Source organism: Xiphophorus hellerii, chromosome 2, assembly GCF_003331165.1.
Source record: "Xiphophorus hellerii strain 12219 chromosome 2, Xiphophorus_hellerii-4.1, whole genome shotgun sequence".
NCBI lineage: Eukaryota > Metazoa > Chordata > Actinopteri > Cyprinodontiformes > Poeciliidae > Xiphophorus > Xiphophorus hellerii.
In genome coordinates this window covers 11,863,548-11,888,844 of record NC_045673.1, presented here as the reverse complement: position 1 = coordinate 11,888,844, position 25,297 = coordinate 11,863,548, and the positions used below count along the sequence as shown (strand labels likewise).

Below are 25,297 nucleotides of genomic sequence, written 5' to 3'. Positions count from 1 at the left end.
ATATATATATAAATATATGCATATATTATTATTAAATGCAAGGAGATTGCTTAGATATGCTTTGGTTTGATAAGAGGTCTCTAATATATTTTACAAATCATCTGGTCTAAATGAGAATTAGAACCATATGTGATGGTAATAGGGTGTGATGCACTTTTTTTCCCCTCAGAAAAATAATATGCAGCTGATTTAAAACATTTATTAGATTTGAACATTTTTGGAACTATATTTCAATCATTCACACAGACGTACAGACTGGGACAAAATAGCAGCCCATAGTTATGAAATGAGGTAATGAATTCACAAATCAAAACAAAACGTCCGTCACTAATGAGCTTCATAATATCACACTTTATACATTAACTTTTAGGTGGAAATTTAGCTTCACAGAAAATTTGCTATGGCTCACTGCAAACAGTTACAGCTGCACGCTGGAGCTGCACGCGCTACATCTCCGCCCCGCCCTGAGCTCGTGGGGTCCCCCTCTGATCTAAGCCCGCGAGCAGATGAAAGAAAAGAAGCGGTTAAAGGAGGCGGGGTCAGCTGATTGCGTCACAGAACCCCTCCCTCTCACTTTAAATTTACAATTTCTATGGGTTCTGCCTGAGAGTCCGTGTGTGCGGTGCGCGCTCGAGCTAATGAACAGTTTTCGCTAAAGGAGACACACCTCGAGCCGAAGAAGTGTTCCGGAGACGCACTAATGGTGCTCGAACCACTTTGTCATTTTAAATAATAAACGAGCAGAGTTGGGAAAGTCGCGTCGGGTTCTACTTTGAGGTAGGTGTATATGTGTGTGTGTGTCTGTGGTGATTTTTTTCCTCTATCGTGAGGGGTTGTTTTACAAGCGCACTAACAAAAGCAGCACGTTTCAGCTGCCTGTCCCACCCCGTCGCTATACAGAGTAAGACACCGGAGGTTTTGGGGGGGGGGGGGGATTAAAAACCAAAAAGTGACGAGTTTGGATGGAGTAGAGGGAGAATGAGATGGCAAAACACAAACTCTTGCTTCATTGTCTGCTATTGTTGCGGCACAGGACTGTAGACACGGGACAGTAGAGCACAAACACTTTGGGCTGTTATTGTTCAGCTCATACAGACAGTAAGATATTTCTCCAAACCGGATGGCAGTTTAATCTTTAGGGGGGAAATGAATGGAGGAAAATTGACTTGTTTACTATCTCTGTTAGGCAGATACATAGAGATTACATTAATAAACATAACATGTAGAATCATAGTTTAACTCAGTTCCATATATTAAGGAATCGTTTAGTTGGAGGTAAGTCATAAAGCTATATCCAGAAAAAAATGCACGCATATTTTTCACAAAAGGTTTATTTTTTATTCATCTTAGTCAAGTGGAGTGTGTGTTTCACAAAGCAATGAGTACTGCTCTCTGTCACAGAGTTGACAAGCATGTGCTGTCATCAGGCAGCCTGACTAACTGTCAGGTGCTGTTTCTGCATTGTCTTGAAGTTGTGAAATTTCTGTATGCCTTCTGTCAAACTTTAACACTGAGCAAACAAGGGCTGGAGGGGGGAACCCAACTGGTGCCAGAGTCTGTGTATTTTCTGGGTGGAGACTTTAGGGCATTACAGTCTTGCAAACACTGGTAAACTTACTTTCAGGTGAAGTAGTTTTAAATCTGGATTATAAGGGGAGAAGTGGCAAAAGAAGAGGGTATGAGTAAGTCTTGAGCAGCGTGGTTGCACTTTGTCTGTGTGTTTAAAAAGAGGGGGGAAATTCTCGCACATGTGTTAGTCATTTGGAGAGGAGTTTGCTGAACGATTTACATCTGTTTTCTGATCTTTGAACCCCCTCCTTCCTTCTCCTTTCTCTTGTTTCTCTCGGCGAGCGTATCTTGCTTGTCCTGCGCTTCCAGTAAAGGCAGATGCTGTCACCGTGTGATAGGTGGGCGTTTTTCAGCCAAACTGCTTGTCTGCTCCGTTATTATTATTGCACTCCAAGGAATTTAAATATGTGAATGAAACTGAATAGTTTCCTAGCTGAAAATGGAAAGCATTAATTTGTGGCTCTGGTGAATGTGTTTGCACAGAATTAGGGTTTAGGTTAGGGAATGTGACCTCGAGAAGAAAGTAGAAGTTCTAAGGTGGGGAATAGGTGTGTGTGGGGGTGTGTGTGGTGTGTGTGTGTGTGTGTGTGCGCGCGCATAAGAGGCATATTACCAGCAGCCACACGTGTTGATGCTGTGCCACCATAGCCCAGCTGATCTGTGTGAGGGCATAACATTTCCATTGCTCAGCAGAAGGCCCTGATCCTTACAACCTGCAATGCAAACCTCAACTGTAATGTGTGAATGTTTAGGGTGAAGCTATGAACTTAGATTTTTGGTGACATTTTACGTGCTGGCAGTGAAAACTACCTTATTTTTGTTTATTTTCTCTGATTAGTGAGCGTGTAAATGTGGTTTTGACGTTACCCCACTTCTTCTGCCTGTTGGTTTGATTTGATACAGAAATACTTTGTGTGCAGACATTTGTTCCTCTTTCATCTGTTAAAACTGAGAACCAAAAGTCTGCTTTTTATTAATACCAAACGTGTATGGTTGATGCCAAACCTTTACATAGTTTTTGCATAAAAATACAAATTTAAACTTGTCTGCTGATCAGCTGCTAGATTTTGCAGAGACGGTGTGACAACACCATGTCATTAATTATCAAACTGTTGAATTTTTCTACAACAGATTGCTCGTCATTGCTCATTTTTCCCCAAACCAGTAAAGCAGGTTTAGTTTTGTTCGAAAATAGAAGTCTTTTCCTTCAATAATGTCAAGTTACGGATTTTGCGTAGAACATTAAGGCACCTTTTGATTTGTTATGACATAATTTTAGTATGTCTTTCTAGTTTCCTTCAGCTGTACTAGATCTGTGACCAGGCCTCACATTTGTGGTAGAGATGCACAAATCAAGTTTGTTCTCCCCGTTACTGATTTCCAGTTTTGATTGACAGCTGGCCTACCAATTCCATTTTTTTCTTCTCATGACCATAACACAGAAATTAGGAAAAATAATTGCTTCCACTTTCTTTGATTGAGGTAGTTGTTTTGAATCAAACAAATGAAAGAATTACAGGATCATCAACACCTGTGCATCATTTGGTATTTGAGAAACCTGACCCATTCCAATCTCTGGCTGATTTACTGGTGCATCTCTACATTGTATGTCAGTTGACTGAGACACGAGGCAACACAAATACAAGTGATGCAATGAAACCTCCAGCAGGCCAAAGAATCTGTTTACTTTAGTGCAGTTTTGTTGCTATGGTGCAAGATGATCACAATCCAGGAATTGATTGATGGCCAGCTGATCACAGGCTTCTCTGTGTGTTTGTTTGAATGCCTAAGCAGGGAGTGGGGTCAAACAATTCATGTAAAAGCCAGGCATGCAGTGACTTGTTCAGTTGATTAACTTATTGAATAGATACTCAGCATGCATACAAAGTACTGAAGCCAAGGCATGGATGTGCGCACCTAAAGACAGTGATCTTTCCAAGAGAACTGCATTGATTTTCCTGCTCTTATGTCAGAGCTTCAATCACAATAAATCTCCATTACTGCATTTGCTGGTTTTGCATCATGCCCACGCGTGGACTCTAAATGCTTCCCTCTTTGAGGCTTGTTAGGCTGAAGGGAGGTTGGGGGTGAATGCAGCTTGTATTGGAGTAAGTACTATGAGAAAGAATCAAAATTTATGACTTCATGTACAAGCCGGAACATGCAACTAGATAAGAAAGTGCTCTCTTTATTCAGAAGGCAGGAGTCTGACGTTTTCAGTTTTTATGTTATATTCACAGCAAGCGAAATCTGAATGCGGATTTAAAAAAAACTACATCATTACTTTCTCTTTTAAATACTATTATAATTGTTCATGTCCTTTTATGTTGTACTTTGTAAGGCACAAAATCTGAGTGAACAAAGAATCTTGATGTTTGGTTTCTTTGTTACTTCACAGTCTGTGTGCACCGTGCACACTTCTTGCACCCCTATATGTTTGTTTGTGTGTGTCTTCCAGGTTTGTCTGGTTGCTCAAGGTAACACTTGTTATTGGGGTTTTCTCTGCTGGCATGTAAACAAAGGAGAACCTTCCTACCACTCCCCGGTGTACCCTACAGCCAATGAGATTTGAGGTCCCAGCTGGGTTCAGCCAGTAGGCAGCCAGGATGGGCGGGACTCTGCTCCATGAGGAGAAAAACAGCAGTTAAGCACAAAGCTTTGAATCTGGAACTAGAAGACACAGCCATAACAAAGACTCTTTCCTTACAACTAAACAACCCTTCACACTCCTAAGCAACACACAACATGGCAAGAGAAATATACTACCCATCAGAAGTATTCACACCCCTTGAGCTTTTCAACCAGAATTATTTGTATTTATCTATAATATATCAATCTTTAGGACAGGCAGCTGAAATAGCTGCATGAGGAGGTTCAAAAAAATATTAGGCAATATTGGCTAAAAAACCGTATCACAATATAAACATTTCTTATCAGTTGATAATTGATTAGTTTTGAACATCCAAAATACTGCCAAACTAGTTACGTGACCTTTTGTCTTTCATACACAATTTCCTCTTGAGCTGTTGTACTCATTTTCTCCTTTCTCTCCACCCTGTTCCTTTTTATTTTTAAGCAGTTGTGGGGCATGGTAGCAAAACATAAAATTGCTCTGACGACTGAGGAATACTGTATGTATTCTGTGAATCGCACAGGACTCTGCGTGCAATGTCGGCGGATGGTTGAGATTTCATAGTCGAGCGTCCTTATTACACAGATTTTTCATGGCAAATTCCTTCATTTCCCGCAACATGAATGGATGGCAAGTTTGAAGTTTGGACGCCTAGCCCTGTTTCTTCTCCACTGGGGTAGACACTGCACACCTCCAACTATATTTCCCAGAATTCTATGAAACTCTCCATCAGAGTACCTTGATCACGTCTATCACAATAGCTATCATTATTGTTTTGTCACCCAGCCCTTCCTTTGGAGGACGTAAGACAAATGTAAAAAAAGATATGTAAAGGCCTAATATTTTCCTTCTGATACATAGTTACTGTATGTGCTACTTTGTATTGGTCCTTTACTTGCCATTTAAATGACATACATGGAAGTTTGTGGTTGTAACATGACAAAATGTGAAAAAGTTCAAGTGGCATAACTACTTTTTCATTACAGTGCATTAATATTGCAGTTAGAAGCCTAATACTGAAATATTTAAGCAAATGTTTACATCAAAGTCCACCTGTTTTTGTAGTGTTGTCCCTGTTTGTCTGGATTCAATGCAGTTGTCATGCTCATCTGTCTTCTGATGAATCCACCTGTTCTCCATAAATCTAAATATATATACATACAGGAGCATGTGTCAGGGCCAGCTGTGAAACGGTACAGAACAGCTTTTTGTATTTAACTCACAGTTGTGACCTCAGCCATCCTCCCCTCTTCCAAACTGTGACCCTTCACCAGTTATTCAGGACAAGTGTTTAAGCTAGTAGTTTGACTCCCACAACCAGGTCCATGCGGGTGCTCCTGTTTCTGTTCATGCTTGCTGTTGTGTGCCCACAGCAATAATCAGTGTGCCGGATCATCACATTCCTTCTGTGTGACTCAAAGTCATGTCTGTGCCTTTTGAATCCATCCCATTCTGTCCATAATCTGCCTGACTGTGGGGCTTGTACAGTCTTCACACAAGCTATTGCTTGAAATGACTTAAGTCAGCAATGAACTGAACTGAAATGCCAAATAGTTTTATTTTTAACTTTAAAAAAAAACTGTGATTAAATTATGTTTGCCTGTGAAACATCTGAACAATAGAAGGTAAAGCTGTGGCATGTGATCATATCTGATAGACCTGCATGATTGCTCATCTAAAAACTACATGTGGTTGCAGTCAGGCTAAACAGATGAATGAAATTCTTCTGGAGTGGTAGAACCAGAGCTAAAATAACACAACACGTTATATAGAGTAAGACCAGTTACCCCAACACCAGGTGTTGCCAACTGCCTAAACATCTGCATTTCCATTAACGGGTATGAAATGCTTGCATTATCAGTAGAAATTATAACCACTGACTTTCAAGTATTCCCCTGAAAAATCACGTTTTTAAGGTCCTACCCTTGTACCTAAATACTCAACATGCTTCACGGCTATGAAAAAGTTTAGTAAAGGAGGTTTAGGGGTATGCTTTCAATCAAAAAGGGTGAATAGGTTGGGGTTAAAACAAAAGTTAATACAGTTAAGAACTAGTAACTAACTTACAGTTGAAACCAGGAAAAGCTCAGTTAAACATAAGAATTAGTCATATTTCCAAATGTGAAAGGTTGTTTAATTGGGGAACAAAATTTTATTTGCATGCAATGTTTTAAAAAGAGAAAAAGTAATGTTATAAATAAATGTTCCTTTTTCTTGGGTCTGTTATCAGAAGTTTACAGATTGTGCTGTAGAACAGTAGAGTTTTTAATCACTTACTATTTCACTTTCAAAGCTTTGTGACCTGATTTCAAAATGCTCTTGACCTCTGAATAAAGACAACTTCTTCCTCTCTACTTAGATCCACTCTATGCTGTTTCAAGAAATCTTATACTTAGTGTCTGTTTATAAAGGTCAAAACACTCAATGATGCGTTTTTGGCATATTTGAACATATACACTGCTTGGCCAAAAAAAAAGTCGCCACCAAAAAATGGTCACACTCTCTAATATTTTGTTGGACCGCCTTTAGCTTTGATTACAGCCTGCATTCGCTGTGGCATTGCTTCAATAAGCTTCTGCAGTGTCACAAAATTTATTTCCATCCAGTGTTGCATTAATCTTTCACCAAGATCTTGTATTGATGATGGAAGAGTCTGACCACTGCACAAAGCCTTCTCCAGCACATCCCAAAGATTCTCAATGGAGTTAAGGTCTGGACTCTGTGGTGGCCAATCCATGTGTGGAAAAGATGTCTCATGCTCCCTGAACCACTCTTTCACAATGTGAGCCCGATGAATCCTGGCATTGTCATCTTGGAATATGCCCGTTCCATTTGGGAAGACAAAATCCATTGATGGAATAACCTGGTCATTCAGTATATTCAGGTAGTCAGCTGACCTCATTCTTTGGGCACACAATGTTGCTGAACCTAGACCTGACCAACTGCAGCAACCCCAGATCATAGCACTGCCCCCACAGGTTTGTACAGTAGGCACTAGGCATGAGGGTGCATCACTTCACCTGCCTCTCTTCTTACCCTGATGCGCCCATCACTCTGGAACAGGGTAAATCTGGACTCATCAGACCACATGACCCTCTTCCATTCCTCCAGAGTCCAATCTTTATGCTCCCTAGCAAACTGAAGCCTTTTTTTCTGGTTAGCCTTACTGATTAGAGGTTTTCTTACGGCTACACAGCTGTTCAATCCCAACCCCTTGAGTTCTCCTTCGCATTGTGCGTGTGGAAATGCTTTTGCGTTCACAATTAAACATACTCCTGAGTTCTGCTGTTGTTTTTCTTCGATTTGATTTGACCAAACGTTTAAGTAATCGCCGATCACGATCATTCAGGATTTTTTTCCAACCACATTTCTTCCTGGAAGACGATGGTTCCCCACCATCCTTCCAGTTTTTAATGATGCGATGGACAGTTCTTAACCCAATTCTAGTAGTTTCTGCAATCTCCTTAGATGTTTTCTCTGCTTGATCCATGCCAATGATTTGACCCTTCTTAAACAGACTAACGTCTTTTCCACGACCACAGGATGTGTCTTTTGCCATGGTTGTTTAAGAAATGAGGAGTTACTCATTGCATCAGCTGGGGTTAAATAACTTGTTGCCAGCTGAAAGATAATCGCCTATGTAGTACTTATCCAATAGGAGGCTTGTACCTATTTGCTTAGTTAAATCCAGGTGGCGACTTTTTTTCTGGCCAGGCAGTGTATCATCTGCACAAAAGAAGTTTTGGTCAAGAAAAGCAACAAAAGAAAAGTGTCTTTTGCAGATAAGTTCACAATAAAAAAAAGTCAAAGCACTCTGTTTTGTTGACTAACATGGGTTTAAAAAATGCAGGCGGGCAAAATTTGCTTTTTTGAATATAATAGGGCAGTAAAACAGTGCTGCGGTTGACCTTTAAAAAAAAAAAGAAGTCGTTAGGTTGAACAAAAGCGGGAACAAAAGAGTCACATTGAAGTCTCTGCACGTATTGTTTAATTCTTCCTAATTTTCAATGGCCTTTTATGTTTATGAAACTCATGTAAAGTTTACCTTTGAGTTTGGAAGTATGACACGTCTCAAATTCTAGTTCTATGATTTTGTTCTATGACCAGCAACAAAATTATCTGAATCAAGTCTAGACATTGCACTGATGAGATAATGAAAATTGTTATTCTCACAATAGAAATTGGTAATGTTTTTTTTTCCCCTAAATGGGCTTTCTGATATTTGAAGTAGGTAATTTCTTCAGCTATACAGTTAAGAGCTGAAGCATTATACAATCTTATTGTAATGAGCAGGGATGCAGAAAGGTGCTTCCTTGCTTCAACCCAGGTGATTTCAATTGACAGGTGTTTGCTGAACTGCAATCAACTAAATCCAATGTGCAGGGAAACATCTGAAACATGCTGGGACCAGGGTTGGGAAAACTGATTTAAAGAACATCTGTTGATGCTGGTTCTCAAGTCATAAACAATCCCACTAAATAGCGCATTATTAAGGCAAACCATCTACTAAGTCAGCATTTAAAAGCTTTGTTGTCAATTCCAAACAGCACATCTTGTAAGGAATGATGCACTGGCACGAAGATTTAAGTCCAGATCCAGTAGAGAAACTAAAATTGCATGTGAAGTCTGACAAAACAGTTTGCTGTCTAAAGTTAGTCTACGAGTCACAGAACTTTGCATGCTTTGACTGAATGCTCTTCACCAGCAGGCCATAACGTGGCTGGGTTCCATAGCTCACTATAAAGCTGCCCCATTGCCCCTTTAATACTTTATGTATCTCCAGACATAAACATACTCCACAGCTGGAAACTGAACTGTCACATGACTCAATGAATTATTGTGGGTGTTGCAGCGCATTTGCTTGTCAGTGCTCAGTGAACCCTAAAATATCGGACTGTAAATTTCCCACACCCCATTCATCTCCCCGGTGACATTGTTGCATTGTGGGAGAAGAGATGGCTGTTCTGTAGAGGTCAGTACATGACGAAGCCCACAGAATTCCCCTGCTCTTCTTCTCTATTGCTACATACCCCTAACTCTAAGGAAGGAAATGCAAAACAGATCTCAACCCCCAAACTCCCAAGCATGCTTTTGAAGAGACATATTTCTCTCACTATCCCCCCACCCCTTAATTTTTAATACTCTATAGCCAAATCCAAATCTATGACTTTTAATACATTAGACAAAGATAACGCAAAATTTTGAAGAACCAATCCTAAACTTAAAGTAATCTCTACTAGAGTAGTGCTCACATATTATAAACAGCCAGCCACATTTCTTCTGGGACATGTTTTCACAGGGTAGTCTTGTGAATGAGCATGTATGAGCACAGGATTCTTGGAAATGATCTCATTGTTATGGCTCAGCCTTCAAATCTCAGTCACTCGTTGAGTTTTTACAGGACTCTAACTTGCATACACTTTTGCTCTCCTTCCTTGTGTCCCTCCTGAACTGTCAATTAAAAAGTCATCTATCTGTGCCTCCTCTTATTTATGGCTCATTGGCCGCTTCATTAACGGACAGGCTGGGAGATTCGTAGCCGGATCCGTCCAGTTTGTAGCACACAGCAAGAGGGAGGACAGTTTGTATGTGACACCTCAGGGAGAGAAAGAATAAGGGGTGGGGGTTGCTTTAGGGGGGGTTTGATGACGCATTTTCCCAGAGGGGGTGGACTTCCCATCTGTGAGTGGGTAGGCGGATAGATTAGGGGAAGACAGGAGAAGGGATAAGAAGCAAGGGACTGAGAAAGTATAGGTAATAGAAGACATGCTGAAACATGTTCTAAACTGATTCGTTTACCACTCAGTGTACTGAAAGTGTTTCTTTCTCATAAAACCTCTATAAACAAATGCATTGGTTGTTAAAATCTTCACGGTTGACTACGTGGGTGTGGTCTCCCATGTGTTCATGACCAATGACAGCTGACTACCCAACCCCACCCTTTGCTGTTCTGTTTGTCCCCGTTTCCTTGAAGACAACTGTGGGCTCAGATGGTGAAGAGGGGCACAAACTACTCTCATAACCCTGATCCTCTCTGTTCTGGAAATCTGTAGAAGGAAGAAAAGAGAGGCCATTTAAGACTGAGAAAGGACAGTCTTAAAGACAGTCCTTTTTCCCAGTCTGCCTACCCTGGCAGAGATCTCAACATAATTCCCTCATATAATTTATTTTCTCTTGCTTCTTCTTCCTATTGATCGACTTTCTTTCCTTGTGTCTCCATAGTTTTTATATGGCCAGTCTAGATTCTCATCTCCATCCTTTTTTTTTTTTAGCCTTCCTTCCGATCACGGATAATCTGTGAGAGCAAAGAGTGCCTTTTTGTATTCATCATTCACCAGTTTCAGAATGGACATATAAATGCAAAAGACTTAAATGAAAATGATGTCACTCATTCCTGACACCCTATAAAACTTTCTGTTTAGCAGGTTGAATTGGATGCTCAGTGCAACTCTAAATGCATTATGGATACAGACTTCAGCAGCCATGATTTGCTCACTATGTGCATTATGCCAATGTAACAGTTTACTTTCCAAAGTGATTTAAAGTTTTACAACTAAACATGGCATCAATGATTGTTGCACAATATAATAAACTGCAAATGAAACTTGCAGGAATGTGATGTTTGAAAAGTTATATTTCAAATGCTATGCATTAAAATTGTGCTTTCCTGTTAGATTTTGCAATTTGCGTGATCTTTTGCATCAATTGATGTCATCAGTTGCACAATGTAATAACACAATGATAACGCTATGTTTGCTTAATGTCATGCAGCACTCTTAGAGCTCAAGATGGATCCTATAGCTTCTGCTTTTGGTGAAGATGCTCCAAACAGGCGGATAATGTCTGTTTTTTTTTTTTTTTAGATCTGACTTACTGATCCCTGTTTTGACTGATTCATTTCCCCCCTGAGGTCTACAGCACTTAAAAGACAAAGATGTGCTGTAGGTACTTTGATATAGTTTTGAATTCAATTAAAAAATTAAGAAATTGCTAGTTGTTGGTTGATATCAACAAGCTGAAAATGGTGTGAGTTCCCACTTTTTGCTATTTTTAGTTTAAGTAAAAGGGACATTGTACATAGAGGAATATTCTCTATGTACAGGAATCTCACCTATTCATCTGGATGATGAACAGGTGAGATTCCTGTTCAGTTAAAAATCTAGACAGAAAATGGTGAGATACTTTGCTGAATTAGTTTTGTTTTCATTCTTTTAAGTCATACATGATTTTACAGAGAGATACAGAGAGAATCAGTTGTGATTAAAAAAGCAGAATATCCAAAAAATATACATATACTTATATACAGTACAGACCAAAAGTTTGGACACACCTTCTAATTCAATGGGTTTTCTTTATTTTCATGACTATTTATAAGGCAAGAAATCCCACTTATTAACCTGACAGGGCACACCTATGAAGTGAAAACCATTTCAGGTGACTACCTCTTGAAGCTCATCAAGAAAATGCAGAGTGTGTGCAAAGCAGTAATCACAGCAAAAGGTTGCTACTTTGAAGAAACTAGAATATAAGGGGTATTTTCAGTTGTTTTACACTTTTTTGTTTAGTACATATTTCCACATGTATTATTCATAGTTTTGATGCCTTCAGTGTGAATCTACAATGTCAATAGTCATGAAAATAAAGGAAACTCACTGAATTAAAAGGTGTGTCCAAACCTTTGGTCTGTACTGTATATTTAACATTTTTGTATTGCTGAAACACAATCAGAAGTCTCAATACCAATGCACAAAAGTGTGGGAAGGTGCCAAATTGGTAGATTTTAAATGAGTACGGTAGATGCTTAGTTGCTTTGCTTCCCTCAGCATAATGTTAGTATCCTTTCAGTAGTCTAAAAATCACTTTTTTCACCCAATTTACTCAACTATATAATGTTCTCACCTCCCAGAGGAAATGTTAATAAGTCTTGTTAAAAAAAAAAAAGTTTTGGTAGCGGCATGAAACGTTATAAGGACTTTTTTGGCCTTCTCCAAGAAGCTGAAGACTCCCAAGATATTTTATTAGCTAAAAGATTAGATCAGCTCAGAGCCTTTTGCATTATGCACTGAAGTTTAATCTGTGGGGTAGATTAGGCAAATTAAGTCTTCCACAGTGTCTGCTATGGCCCTTACTGAAGTGTTGGAGCTGCACTGATCAGACAGCAGTCTACAAAGGAGTCAATTAAAGAAGTGTGCTTAAACTGCATGGAAGTAAAAAGACAGTTTGTATTACATGTTTTATAAGTACTTTAAAATAATCTCAAAAGTAATGTATTGCACATAACTATTTTATTTTCTCACATTGGTTTAAAATGGTGGACTAGGTCCTCCCATCTGATTGAATCAAACGTCAGTCACTGAGTTAGGATGCGGTGTGCAAATGGCAACGTTTCACTTTACCCACTTTAAAGTGGGTAAACACATTTTATGAGCTGCTACTCAGAATAAAAATAAACTGAAATGATCAGAGCTGTAACAATCACTTAAAACGTTTGTGTAATCTGTAGCTGTTCTAGGGTCATTTCTGGTGGTGCTTTTCCTATATATTCATTTATTTGTTTTTATTACTGGGAAACTTGATATAGTTTCTAGTGGTTAATCTTTTTTGTTGATTAACCACTACAATTAAAACACTTTAAGCTAATAAGATAGCCATTTTAAAAACTGTTTTTTAAGGACATTTATTTCAGCTTAACATTTATAAAGTCATACATTGCAGCTGATTCATTTATCACTCATTCTTGCTTTAGAGCTGTGAAATCGAATGAAAATATTAATAGTACTGTATTTCTACCGCTACCTTTAGAAGCACAGAAATTAGCATGTATGATAAATGTAGGCTGCTGTTGGCTCTTGCAATTGAGCTAACCACAAATGATGCAATCAGTTGGCACAGCACAGGCACTCTGCCCCTCTAAGATCGCTCCCTTCTATTAGCTCTAATGCAGACTGCAACCATTGGGCATATTTTCACACAACCACAAATGCAAAACCGACTGTTGATTTACTTCCTTTTCTATCAAACAACCTTGCTTTGTATTTCAATTTTATTCAGAAAGAACAGAAGAATTGTGTTATTTAACTAACACCCTGGATGAACGTTTTGTAACTGTTTTTTCCCCCTTCTACTTCTGTTTGCGGTATTCAAAATAGGATATTTTCTATCATTAAACTCTAAAGTTTTAAACAAGATCCCAGTCGAGTTATTTAGAGGACTGAAGGGAGGGTTTGAAATTAAACGTCCTATTCTGTACTCGGTGCTGACCCACTTTTTCTTCTTAGTTTCTATTGGTTTAACCTACAAATCATCTCGTCTTATCTCTGAATGCTCGAGCATAGTAAGTTATCTGAATTATCTTCTTCGTGGATATCTTGGAGATTGTCCCTTTGAAAGGCTCATTATGTTTTTGCCTGTCTCTGTCGTTAGGGTGTGTCTCCAAAACTAATAAACAATCTATTTTAATGGAATCCTGGAAACTGAAGTAATCCTTCACCCACAACGGTCTGCAGTTTTATGTACATCATAAATTGCTTTATTTAATGCATGGATTGAGTTTCAGAGAAGTGGAATGAAATTATATTTTCCAAATACAAACTTTTCTTGGACATTTTGCTGTTCAAAACGTCACAAAGCATAAAAGCTGTATGCCTTAAGAAGCCATCAAAAATTGTCTGCATGGACTTTGCTGTTTCTAGTGGCTAAGGGGCACCAAAAGGGACATAAAATAAAACATCTTAAACATCTAATTATAAGTCTGGCTTTAAGAATCGCTCCAATTTGAGGGTGCAGGTTCCTTTTGAACTCCCTATGTTACTTCCTCTCTCTCCCTGGGGCACAGAGGAAGTAGCAGCAGATGTGTTATGCTATAACAGACACCGTGACAACACTACTGGTCTTTTAAGTTCCCTCTGCATTAACACAATCCACCCAGGATGTACTTCACAGCTTAATGAACTGCTACACATCCTCACCATCTTAGTTTATCCTGTGACCACAATGTCTCATAATACAAAGAGGCAGTCGTGTTTTTTTTTAATTAATTACAAGAGTTGAGATGTCTGGTTTTTGGCAACTGCATGTAACATGTTCTAAACATAGTAATAATAGTTTAGAGTCATGCTTTTATGATTTAAAGCTGTGGTTCCCAAAGTTTTATTACAAGTGTTGCATTGGTAAAGAGCATGTTATTTTTCCAAGGTGTGCCATCCTGTCAAACATTTTTAAAACCTTCTCATTTTTTATTTTAGATGCATTCTCTAGTCCTGTCTTCAGATGTAAACTTAACACAGCATAAGTAGTTGCTCTCATTTGTTCTTGCTTTTCCACTATCTGTCTGTCTCCATACATGCTGGGAATCATCAAAATTTTCTACACTTTATTTTATTTATTTATTGAAGCTAACATTGGTCTGCTTGAACATCTGGTTTCTTTTGGCTTTTTGTTTTACATTAAACAAAGCCATTAGCTAAAGCCTGAGGTCCATCTGAGGAGTGATGGAGCTCAGGTTCCACCACTGCTACTTTCATCATAGTTTATAAAAACTTTATGGAATGAATTTGCTGAAAATGCATCAGAAGATTTCTGACTGAGGCATTTAAAACATTTCATAGAAACTACAAAATCATCATTACCAACTGAAACAACATGTTGTTTTACTCAGCATAAATTCTGTTTAGAACAATGATATTATAATTTACCTTGCTTTGTTCATGTTGGACTTTTTTGTTATGTAACCAACATGGTTTAGTTGCTGTTATGCAGTGACACTGACCTCTAGTGGTTTCTTTGTATCAATACACTGATCTTCTAAATCTAGGCCATGTTTTGAATTTGTGGATACACTCCCCCCTCATGCTTGTTATCAGCACGTGTAGTGAAACGCGTTTTTGGTTGAAACTGGCTGTGATTGGCCCGCTCACTGTTTGTTTTCAGTCTGTCCTCATCGGTCACAGACTGTGACCTAACAGAAGCTGCATGACGAGGCAACATCTTGAAATCACAAGCACTGGCAACAAAAATGCTGTTGGTTTTCAATGATTCTTCAGCCAGCCTGGGAACAGACTGGCTGACTTTGTCTGCTAATGAAAGATGGTTACATCTGATCTATACAGTCACTGTTAGACTAAATGTTCTTTTAAAAGGAGGCTTTTTAATCACACCATGTCCAGTATTGTGCTCACCAACAGTTCTTTGTTGTATAAATCAATGACTGAGTACAGAAATAGTTTCCTTATTGATGAAGGATTGCTCCCAATTGATTGGTAGAGATGTCTATTGAAAGTGAAGGGGACAGAACAAATTAGGGCGGGAGCAGAGACAGAGTGTGTGTTGGTGTGTGTATGCGAAAGAGAGGCAGAGAGAGAGAGAGCTAGCTATAAAACAGACTTTGGACTCCAACCAGCTCAGTCAGAGACAGCTGTGCAGAACGAAGCTCTGCTTCTACGCGAGGCTCATAACATTCTGACAAACACAACGCGTTTAATTCCTTCTCCTGGAAAACAGATTTTTAATCAGAATAAGCCAGGATGGCGACCATGTTCAGATATCCTGTCTTTCCTCATCTGCAGGGTGAGTTACTTCAGAAATCAGTTCTGTACAGTTTGTACACTTTGTTTTTATAGTATTTATTAGTGGATTTCTTAAATCTTTTGTAATGCTTTAATACATTTTAAAGGAGGAAACTGACTTTTATGCTGTTCCATAAGCCTCTTTGAACTGTCTGTCCAGATTTAAGATGTGCAAACAGTAGCTTCAATAAAAAGTTATATATTGTGAGGTTAAGCATACTCTGATAAGGATAGCAATCCAACTTGCAGTAAAACTTAACCATTCTTGATTATATTACGTTTGATGAATAAATGAATGAGAAACATTTTCCCACACACCAACTGTGTCGGTAATTGCTAAATTGCATAACTTCCACCTGAAAGTGTACAAAAAACTTTTATTTTAAATGTTTTTTATAGAATAAAACTGTTAATTATGGATCTTGGCCAAATCTTTATATTTTAATATTTATGTATATGTGGGAATTAAATAGCAATTATTTTGTGTAGTTTATTTTGGCCAAAGGTCCATAATCAACATCTGGAGTTTAAAACCTGCATCAAAATTTATTTGTATCTAATTATGTGCTGTCTGGGTAAATCTGTTGTGTTGCAGATGTTTCTTTTACCACATGACAGGAGAATGAAATGTTCAACCTCACCCAGTCTGGAACAATTATGTAATGTCAGCACCGAGTCCCCTGAAGTCAATTCAGAAACTTATGTCAGAGTTTTCGGAACAGGTTTCCATTAGGATTTGAAAAGATTGATTGGTTTTTTTATTGATTTTTTTTTAGGGGTTTCTCTCTGATATTTATACACAATATTATGATGTGATTGCAGGACTCTGGTTTGCTAGAGAGCATGATTATTGAATACTCATTTCATTTATCTATATAAATGAAATGAGTATTTCATTTATCTGTGTTTATTGTATTAAATAAGCCAAAAATGAAAGCTCAACTTTAAAATGTCTATAATCTCTATAGATTTTTAAGTAAACTAAAACAAAATCTCCATATTTTAAAATAAAAATATAACCTATATTATTATTATTATCATTACATCTTATTATCAGTTTATATTATAATCACACTAAAACTTAAATGTCCAAAAATTGCTAATATGAGTTTTTGGTTTTTTTTTGTATCTAAATCCGTTTTCCAGCTAGACTTGTCACAACTTGTCATTTTCTCATTGTCCTCTGTCTCTGCAGATCCGTGTGATCCTGGAAGGAGTGTCATGGCAGAACCGGACTACCTGGAGGGAGACTGTGATGAGCTCATCCAACCCAAAAAGCTGATTAATCCAGTCAAGAGCTCCCGAAACCACCAGGACCTACACAGAGAGCTTATTATGAACCAGAAGAGGTAGGGCGATAAATAAAAAAGCTTCCAGTCCCTTCTTTTTCTCTAATGCCCTCATTCCTGTCTGTTTGCTTGTGGGTAGGAACAGTTTTTATCAGTTTGTGACTGCAATAAAATATATCAAATGTGAATCCCACGTATTTTAAAGATAGTGATTTATTCATTTATGGCTCAGTAAAACTTTCTAGTTGGTCATTACCTTGGTAATGCCATAACAATCACAAAACGGGGAAAAAAACATTAGACTGCATCCAGATCCTCGATAATTTAGTTTCATCTTTACTAATGGAGGATGACTGAATCCAGTTAACATCCCTGCTGGTGTTCTAATCATCTGCACACAGAGCTGATGCTTTTGCTGTGACACTTTGGCTGAGCTCACTGATTCAACCTCCAGCAGCATCGTTAATTGGCTTAATATGCAAAACTTTCACCAGAAGTATTGCATTAAAAAAACGTATTGTCAAAAATAGTTATGTAAAAGTCCCACGCAAATCTAAAAGCACCTGATTGCTTGTTATTTTAAGGCGATATGAGCGCCCATATGTGTGAATGTAAATGCACATGTTCCAGCACCTGTGATCATCCTTTCAGCACTGAATGTTTTTTTTTTTTTCTCACTGTGCAGCAGTGGCCACTTTGTGCCTGAGCTATAAATAGCAGTGTAAATACTCATGATGCTGACAGCTGCTCCATCACAGCATCCCCTGCTCTGTCTTTGAACAGGTCAAATACTGGGATCCAATTTGTAACAATGAAATTACAATAAGATTTAGTGGGAAAAAAATTGTAATACTATGTTGACCTTCTAAATGGTGCAGAGTATTGTTTCTATGGGTCTAGACAGGCTGAAGTGGGATTTTTGGGGGAGACGAAATGGTTTGATTGGGCTTTTAGCACATTCTGATATAAAGAAATGTTGCCTTCACAGTGGATTAGTCATAGTGATAATGGTGTGGAGGAGAGGCAGGGAGGGGTGCGTGGATGGATGGATGCATGGATGGATAAAAAAGAAAAGAAAAAACATGTTATGTAATCAAGATTACAAAACAGTCTCCAGCTGAGTGCCTTTTTCTGCCTCTGCTACCTTGGTGACAGTGACCCTACCCCACAGAAACCCTTAAAGAGTAATGTGTGAGAATGTCAGAAATGGAGTCCCTTTTTGTTAGAAGATGTGCACTTGGATGAGGGTGTGGGTGGGAAAGGGGGGTTGAACGGCTACTGATTATGTAAAAGCAGAGTGATGTAAGCATCGTTACAGTCTGTCTGTCTGTCTGTACTGGAAACCGTAAAGCTGCCCAGTCACGTCTCTTATCGTCTGCTTCGCCTCAGAATTGCTAAGTGCTTTCATAAGACATGAAAAGATTAACTGCAGCAATGACTCTACAGAAAGTGACGTCTTTTTGTAAATTAACTCCCGCTGCATCTTGGAACATTTTGAGCCCAGTTATGTAATCCGTAGGATCTAATCATGCATTTAATTAGGATGCTGCTGGTGCTGTACTGTGGGCAGGTAGAAAGACATTCAGTCAGGACTCGGTTCAGAAGGCAAACGGTCATGAGAGAAATCTGATCATCTGAATCAGAAGGTTTTTAAATTAAAATGACAGCTGGACTATTATGAAGCACAGCCTGTCACAGTAATAAGTGACCCTGTTGTGGGAGCTTTGTGTGTTGTTTTTTCTCTTTTCCAGTCAGTCTCTCTCCTTATTCTTCTGTTTAACAATCTCAGCTCTCCTCCCCCACGTTTTCTTTAACTTGGAGAAGTTTGGTAGATTACATAACTTTGTTCCTCTTGGCAAAATGATCTCACATTTTTTTAAGATGACTTTCTTAGTCATGTACCAATCCCTCTAGTTTCCCTTTAGCTTATTTGAGAGAATAGTAGGATAGTTTACAATATGCAAGCAACTACAGTGCTTTGCAGAACTATTCATACCCCTTAAACCTTTGAGTATTTTGTTACTTTTCAACCTGAAGACTTTCATGTATTGTCAGGATTTATTGTGACCAACACAAAGTAATGCTTAGTTGTAAAGATGAAGAAAAAGAATGCACATTAAAAAATAATTCTTCATAGAAATAAAATGTTAAATTATAGTGTGTGTAAATGTCCATATCCACCACTTTCTGCATTTGTAGAGCTAGTGAAAACGTACCCCAAAATACTACAAATTCTTGATTCAAGGGAGTAAATATGAACCTCGAATTTTTCTGATTTTCATTTGTCAGAGATTCTGGGAAACAATATATTGTTTTTATTCATTTATGTCAATCAATTATGTGCTAATTTTTTAATGCATATAATCCCACTTAGACACATTGAAGTTAGTGTTAATGGGATAAAATGTGAAAGAATTGAATGGGTGTGAATACTTTTGTTTCTCAGGCACAATCTCCAAAAATCAGAATTTTTTGAAACATAATCGTCATGTAATCCAGATGATGTAACGCAGATATAGTTTACTAACTAGAACGAGGTCATGATGTTCATCTGTTCTGAATAAATCTCCTGGAAAATCGCCCCCTAAATGCGGTCCCGAAATTCCATGAGCTTGTAGTACCACAGATTTGTTTAAGCTTGTTTCGTGAAACATGTTGTCTCATACTGATTTGTTGCTCTCTCTATCTGTTGTAAAGGGGCCTTGCTCCTCAGAACAAGCCAGAGCTCCAGAAAGTTCTAGAGAAGAGGAAGAGAGAACAAGTTATCAAGGCCCAAAAGGAGGAGCAGGAGGCTCACAAGAAGAGAAGCGACCTGGAAATAGAGCTCATGAAAAGACAACAGAAACTAGAGCAGGTAAATCTTCTAACATATAACTCATTTTTTTACCTCTCTAAGTTCATTATTAATGGTACACTGATTTATTTGGTTTCTTTATTTCCGTTGTCCAGCTTGAACTGGAGCAGCAGAAAAGTCAGGAGGAGCAGGAAAACACCCCTGAGTTTGTGAAGATGAAGGGCAACCTGCGCCGCACCAAGCAGGAAGCCGGCGGTGAAGAGCAAGCCACCTAAAATCCAGCCGGGGTGTCTGGGTCTGGCTGACTGAGAAGCCAAGGAGTGTGTGTTGTGTCTGTGGCAACACGATTGGTGACCTGACCAAGATGAGCCTCTTGGCGTTCCCTTACCCAGCTGTTCCTTCCTGCAGCAAGGAGAGATACTTTAGAGACTAAAGACCCCCAACCCCTTCTTTCTCCCTGCAATGGACCGCCAGCACTCGCTCCTGTCCAGCAGTACGCAGCATCCCCACTCACAGGAGGCACCTAACAGACATGTTACACGCTTTTCAACACGGGCCAGCAAGCTTCCAATGAGCTCTAGTGGAGGAAATGAACCAAACCCAATCTGTCTTTGCTCTTTTTCTCCTCTGCGAGCTGTCGTTTCTATTTCCTGTTATCAGTGTTGTCATTATTGTTTTTGTTGCTCATATTCACAATCATAGAAAAATCAAAAAGTGGACACTGGATGGACTCTTAAAGCTGTGTAAAATAAAAGCCAAACAAATGTGCTTTTTGTTATTTATGTTGGTAGCTTTTAGCCCAGGTGTAGGGGAGGACACTTTTAGTCATTCTGTGTTTTATTTTGTTTTACAGCATGGCATATAAAGCCAGAACAGGACAAAGGGAGTGTGAGGTTGTGTGAAAATATGCTTTATTGTTTGTTTGTTTTTTAATGTACATGATATTTCCTCAGCTAATGCAATTTTAAGCAATAGTAGAACTCCTAGACATGAGGGATTTTTTTCTTTATATATTCTATTGTTTTGTATGAAAAAATGTGTTCCTTAATAAATAATTTACATTTTATTTGGCTAACATGCATGTTTGTGTTCTGTGTGGGTAAAACCATGTGAGGTAGGTATTGGGAGAACCTGCTAATCCAACACAGGACGGCCGCAAAGACAAAGACTCTGAGTTGACAGTCTCGTCTATTCACTTTGAAATAGGACACCAATCCCTTGTAATCCTGCAAGGAATAAGTAGGTATAGAAAACGGTTAATTCTAAAATAAGTATCCCTAACAAGTCAATAGCCTGATGAACACTGCTGGTTTTCCATTTGATTTCACACACAACTGTTAATTATAGTGGAAATGGAGAATTTTTTTTTAAACGCATCACAACTGTAGGATTTGAATCCAATTATGTTCACAGTAAAATAGCATATATATATATATATATACAGTATATGTATATATATAATATATATTATATCTATATTTAAAAGCCGTGTGCTAGGATGTAGCAATACCAAGCGACTGCAACATAAGGAAAAACGGAGCACGAGAACACTAGAGAAATTACAGGGCCTTCAGGAGGAACTGGAAGAGGCCTGGAAGGGTGAATGAAGACCACAGTGGTGGCCTGGGTCATCGGGGCCCGCGGGGCGTCACCCCCCAAAACTGGACAATGGCTACAACAGATCCAGGACAACATAAGCACATCTAGCCAGAAATGTGCAGTCCTTGGCCACAGCCAAGATACTGCGCAGAACCCTCAAGCTCCCAGGCCTCTGGTAGAGGACACGAGATCAGAGGATAAGAAACCACGCGGTGGGTGAGAAGGGAATTTTTTTTTTATATATATATTTAAAGAATAGAATTTCTGTTCACTAACATGGAACTTAAAATCTGAAGAATTGCATTAAGCTTGGATTTGGGAGTTGGGATGGAAAAAAAATATGTTTCATAAATTGAGTTTTCTATGAAATTGGAATTAAATCTAAGATTTTGATACAAAGTATCAAATAAAACAAGAGTAACCAACTAAATATTAGTAATTAACCTAGATTTTAATAAATTAAAAAAAAGCATTTCAAATCCAATTTGCAGTAATGAGAAGTGTAAAATAAGTTCTGAAATCGTGAATATATTTTCATCATAGGTGGTTGCAAAAGTCAAAAGTAAAATTTACTCATGTAAAATATGTCAGCATTTAATACTGTATCAACAAAAACACAATTATCTACTTTAGGTATTTTTAGATTCCATAAAAAAAATCTTAGCACTGCTTAAAAACAATGTTTACTTGTACCTCAACCATGGCCAGTTGATGGCAGCAAAGCGCCTTTGACATCTCTTAAGACACCGCAGAGTAAGTAGAGTCCCTCGCTCATCAGATAGCGGCAGAGATGGCCGCCTGTGGTTTGTTCCGCTCATTTTCTTCCAACTTTTCCACAGTTTGGCCTTTACTTACCCGCTCACCGCTGCTCTCTCCTCTGAGACTGGCACCTACAGCTTATAATGGGAGAACACTAGCTTCTTCGAAGCCGATTATCAGCAGGTATTTGTCCCTGGATTTGTTTAGACTAGCACGTTAGCCCACAGTCTACATAGCAGCACCAACAGGAGGGGGAAAGGACATGGTAGAATGTCAGCTCTGCTACATGTATGGTTATCACATGCACCAAAGACTACAGAGTCTGTTGTTTTGTCTTACAGCACTTAAGTTCACAGACAAACACGAATGGATTCGAGTAGAAGATAACGGAACAGGTACAGTCGGCATCAGCAACTTTGCACAAGTAAGTTTCCAATGTCCCACATGCCCTGAAGTAAATGATTTCAGAGTGATCTTTGACCGTGTTGTCGGTCACTTGCAGGAGGCGTTGGGAGATGTAGTCTACTGTGGACTACCAGAGGTGGGAACACAGCTTGCCCAGCAGGGTATGAAGTTTTCTACATGGTTTTGTGAACCCAGTTGCAAACACTGGATAGTTTTAGCTGTATTTTTTTATTTTTTAAAACATCACATGTTTCTGCTTCATGGGAAACACCAACTAAATGCCAGAAAAATTTAATTTTCTCTTACAGGAAGACTTTTCTGGTAAATGGTTAAAATGACTTGTTGCTACCAGCCATGTTTATAATACTGGTTCTTGAAAGAGTCATTTTAGTTTAGATATGTTGATTATCTAAACTTGACATATTGCTTTTGAACTATATTAATGAGCTTATGTTGCACAGTTTAATGGATAAATCATGAATATATGTATAACTTAAATAAACTCAGAAACATCTTTTAAATAGAACCATTTATCTTTTTAAATCATTTACAGTTCAAATAATTCAGAATAGAAAACAAAGTTAAAACTGTATTTAAATTATTGATTTGTATTTATATTCATGTTTTGTTTATTTAAACAGCTTTGTTTAAATTTATTAGAGTAAGACCATTTTGTTTGTGCTATGCATTAGCATATGGTACACAAAATGGGCTACTGGGCAGGGATTTCCCTACAGCTAAGATATGAAAATAATAACTCTAAAAAGATTAACCATTTATGTATATATATTCTCAGATGAGTTTGGAGCTCTGGAAAGTGTCAAGGCAGCAAGTGAACTTTATTCACCCTTGACTGGAGAAGTTGTAGAGGTAAACACACTACTGGCAGACAACCCCGGTTTGGTCAACAAATCCTGCTATAAAGATGGTGAGTATGCTCACAACCTGACACTGCACGTCTGTCTAGCTGACGCCTTAAGCTCTGTAAAAGGGAGATTATTGTGTTCAATGAAAAAGTATGTTGAGTTGCACCGTTTCTTTTTAATATGTGCAATTTCTAAATTGTTTCTCAGCTCTTGATGTAAAACATACCAATCCATAACACTGGAGCATTTAGTTAAAGTATAGCTCAACTGAACAAATGAATGGGCTTTCTGAAACACAAGCCTGACAGTTTAGCTTTAGGTAATACTGCTGTGTGTTCAGGTAAGAAAAAAAAAATATATAGATATATGTATATCATGTGGCCTCAAGAAAAAAATATATATGTAGATATCTATATAGATATGTGTAGATATACAGTACAGACCAAAGGTTTGGACACACCTTTCTAATTCAATGGGTTTTCTTTATTTTCATGACTATTTATAAGGCAAGAAATCCCACTTATTAACCTGACAGGGCACACCTATGAAGTGAAAACCATTTCAGGTGACTACCTCTTGAAGCTCATCAAGAAAATGCAGAGTGTGTGCAAAGCAGTAATCACAGCAAAAGGTTGCTACTTTGAAGAAACTAGAATATAAGGGGTATTTTCAGTTGTTTTACACTTTCTTGTTTAGTGCATATTTCCACATGTGTTCTTCATAGTTTTGATGCCTTCAGTGTGAATCTACAATGTCAATAGTCATGAAAATAAAGGAAACTCATTGAATTAAAAGGTGTGTCCAAACTTTTGGTCTGTACTGTATATATCAAGAAAGCAAATGTTGCTTTTACTAAATATTGTTTTTCTCTAGGCCACATGATTCTTTTGTTGGACAATAGATGGCAGCATTGTACAAGTATATCATTTTACTAACAGTAATAAAAACTTTCCTTTTTTACTCCTAAAAAAGCCTACATGAAGCCAGTGTGACAAAAAAAAACAATGCAGTGTAGTTTGCTCTGAATTATAGTTTTAAAAATGTGATGCCAACTAAAACAAATCTCTTGGATTTCTTAATTTCTTGAAATATATTTTAAGAACTTTACTGTTTTGCATATGGAAGAAATATTTTTAACTCATGTCTTCAAAAAGCAAATCCGTGCAGCTTGTTGATGGTAAATCACATCTTACACTGATTTCCTTTAGGTTGGCTGATGAAGATGACGATTGCAAAACCCGCTGAGCTCGACTCTCTAATGGACGAGGCAGCATATGAGAGATACATCCACTCCATCGAGGACTAACCTTAGGTTGTTTAACGGTTATTATGCTCCTGCGTTATTTCCATCATTACTGGCAGGGAGGAGCATTTGATGTGCCTCTCGGTTCCATCACAATGCTTAGCATCCAGCAGCAAAGGTGTACAGCTCTGTACTGGTGATCTGCCTGGGCTGTAGAAATGTGAACTTTAGAAAGTCTTTACCTACTGAAAACGACTGACTTTAGGGGACCCCTCAGTCTGCACTGACTAAACATCCTGACTTCTTACAGCTGCACAATCTTTAAGCCGACGAAAAGAAATCAAGTCATTTAAAAAAGCTTCCAAGCGTTTCAGTCAAACCTGAAATTCAGCCTTTGTATACGTAGACTTAAAAAGCACTTTGGTCTTTATGGTATTAATTTGGTTTGTGAACACTGTGGATATGGGACCTGTGTAATAGAAAAATAAACATTTCCTTACATGTTCAGTTTGTGTGAATTTTATTTCCGAACTTTCAGACGGTATATTTAAAACAAAATCGGTTTACAGTTTGTACA

General features: G+C 38.3%; 2 protein-coding genes across 3 annotated transcripts; both read left to right on the top strand.

Moving 5' to 3' along the window:
- The first annotated feature begins 595 nt into the window (after positions 1 to 595).
- fam107b (family with sequence similarity 107 member B) lies at positions 596 to 20,914 on the top strand. 2 transcript variants are annotated; one of them, XM_032585044.1, is made up of 4 exons: positions 596 to 777; positions 16,961 to 17,114; positions 19,752 to 19,908; positions 20,004 to 20,914. In XM_032585044.1, exons 2-4 carry the CDS (start codon positions 16,987 to 16,989, stop codon positions 20,121 to 20,123), a joined length of 405 nt encoding a protein of 134 aa, XP_032440935.1. In that variant the 5' UTR covers positions 596 to 777; positions 16,961 to 16,986; the 3' UTR covers positions 20,124 to 20,914. The 2 variants fall into 2 exon arrangements, with proteins under 2 accessions (XP_032440935.1, XP_032440926.1); XM_032585035.1 differs by lacking the exon at positions 596 to 777 and adding an exon at positions 15,585 to 15,766.
- A 1,289-nt stretch (positions 20,915 to 22,203) lies between these two features.
- Positions 22,204 to 25,227, top strand: LOC116733136 (glycine cleavage system H protein, mitochondrial-like). Its single transcript, XM_032583913.1, is given in 6 exon segments — positions 22,204 to 22,372; positions 22,374 to 22,389; positions 22,548 to 22,630; positions 22,709 to 22,772; positions 23,408 to 23,539; positions 24,686 to 25,227. Coding segments are annotated over 6 exon segments (528 nt in total). The 5' UTR covers positions 22,204 to 22,237; the 3' UTR covers positions 24,784 to 25,227.
- Positions 25,228 to 25,297: the final 70 nt, after the last annotated feature.

What these genes read in the sequence shown, in the direction of transcription:
- fam107b (XM_032585035.1), top strand. Translation starts at nt 15,724, where the DNA reads ATGGCGACCATGTTCAGATATCCTGTCTTTCCTCATCTGCAGG. An exon ending in TGTCTTTCCTCATCTGCAGG is followed by an intron (nt 15,767 to 16,960) that starts GTGAGTTACTTC and finishes CTGTCTCTGCAG; the next exon opens with ATCCGTGTGATCCTGGAAGG. An exon ending in GACAACAGAAACTAGAGCAG is followed by an intron (nt 19,909 to 20,003) that starts GTAAATCTTCTA and finishes TCCGTTGTCCAG; the next exon opens with CTTGAACTGGAGCAGCAGAA.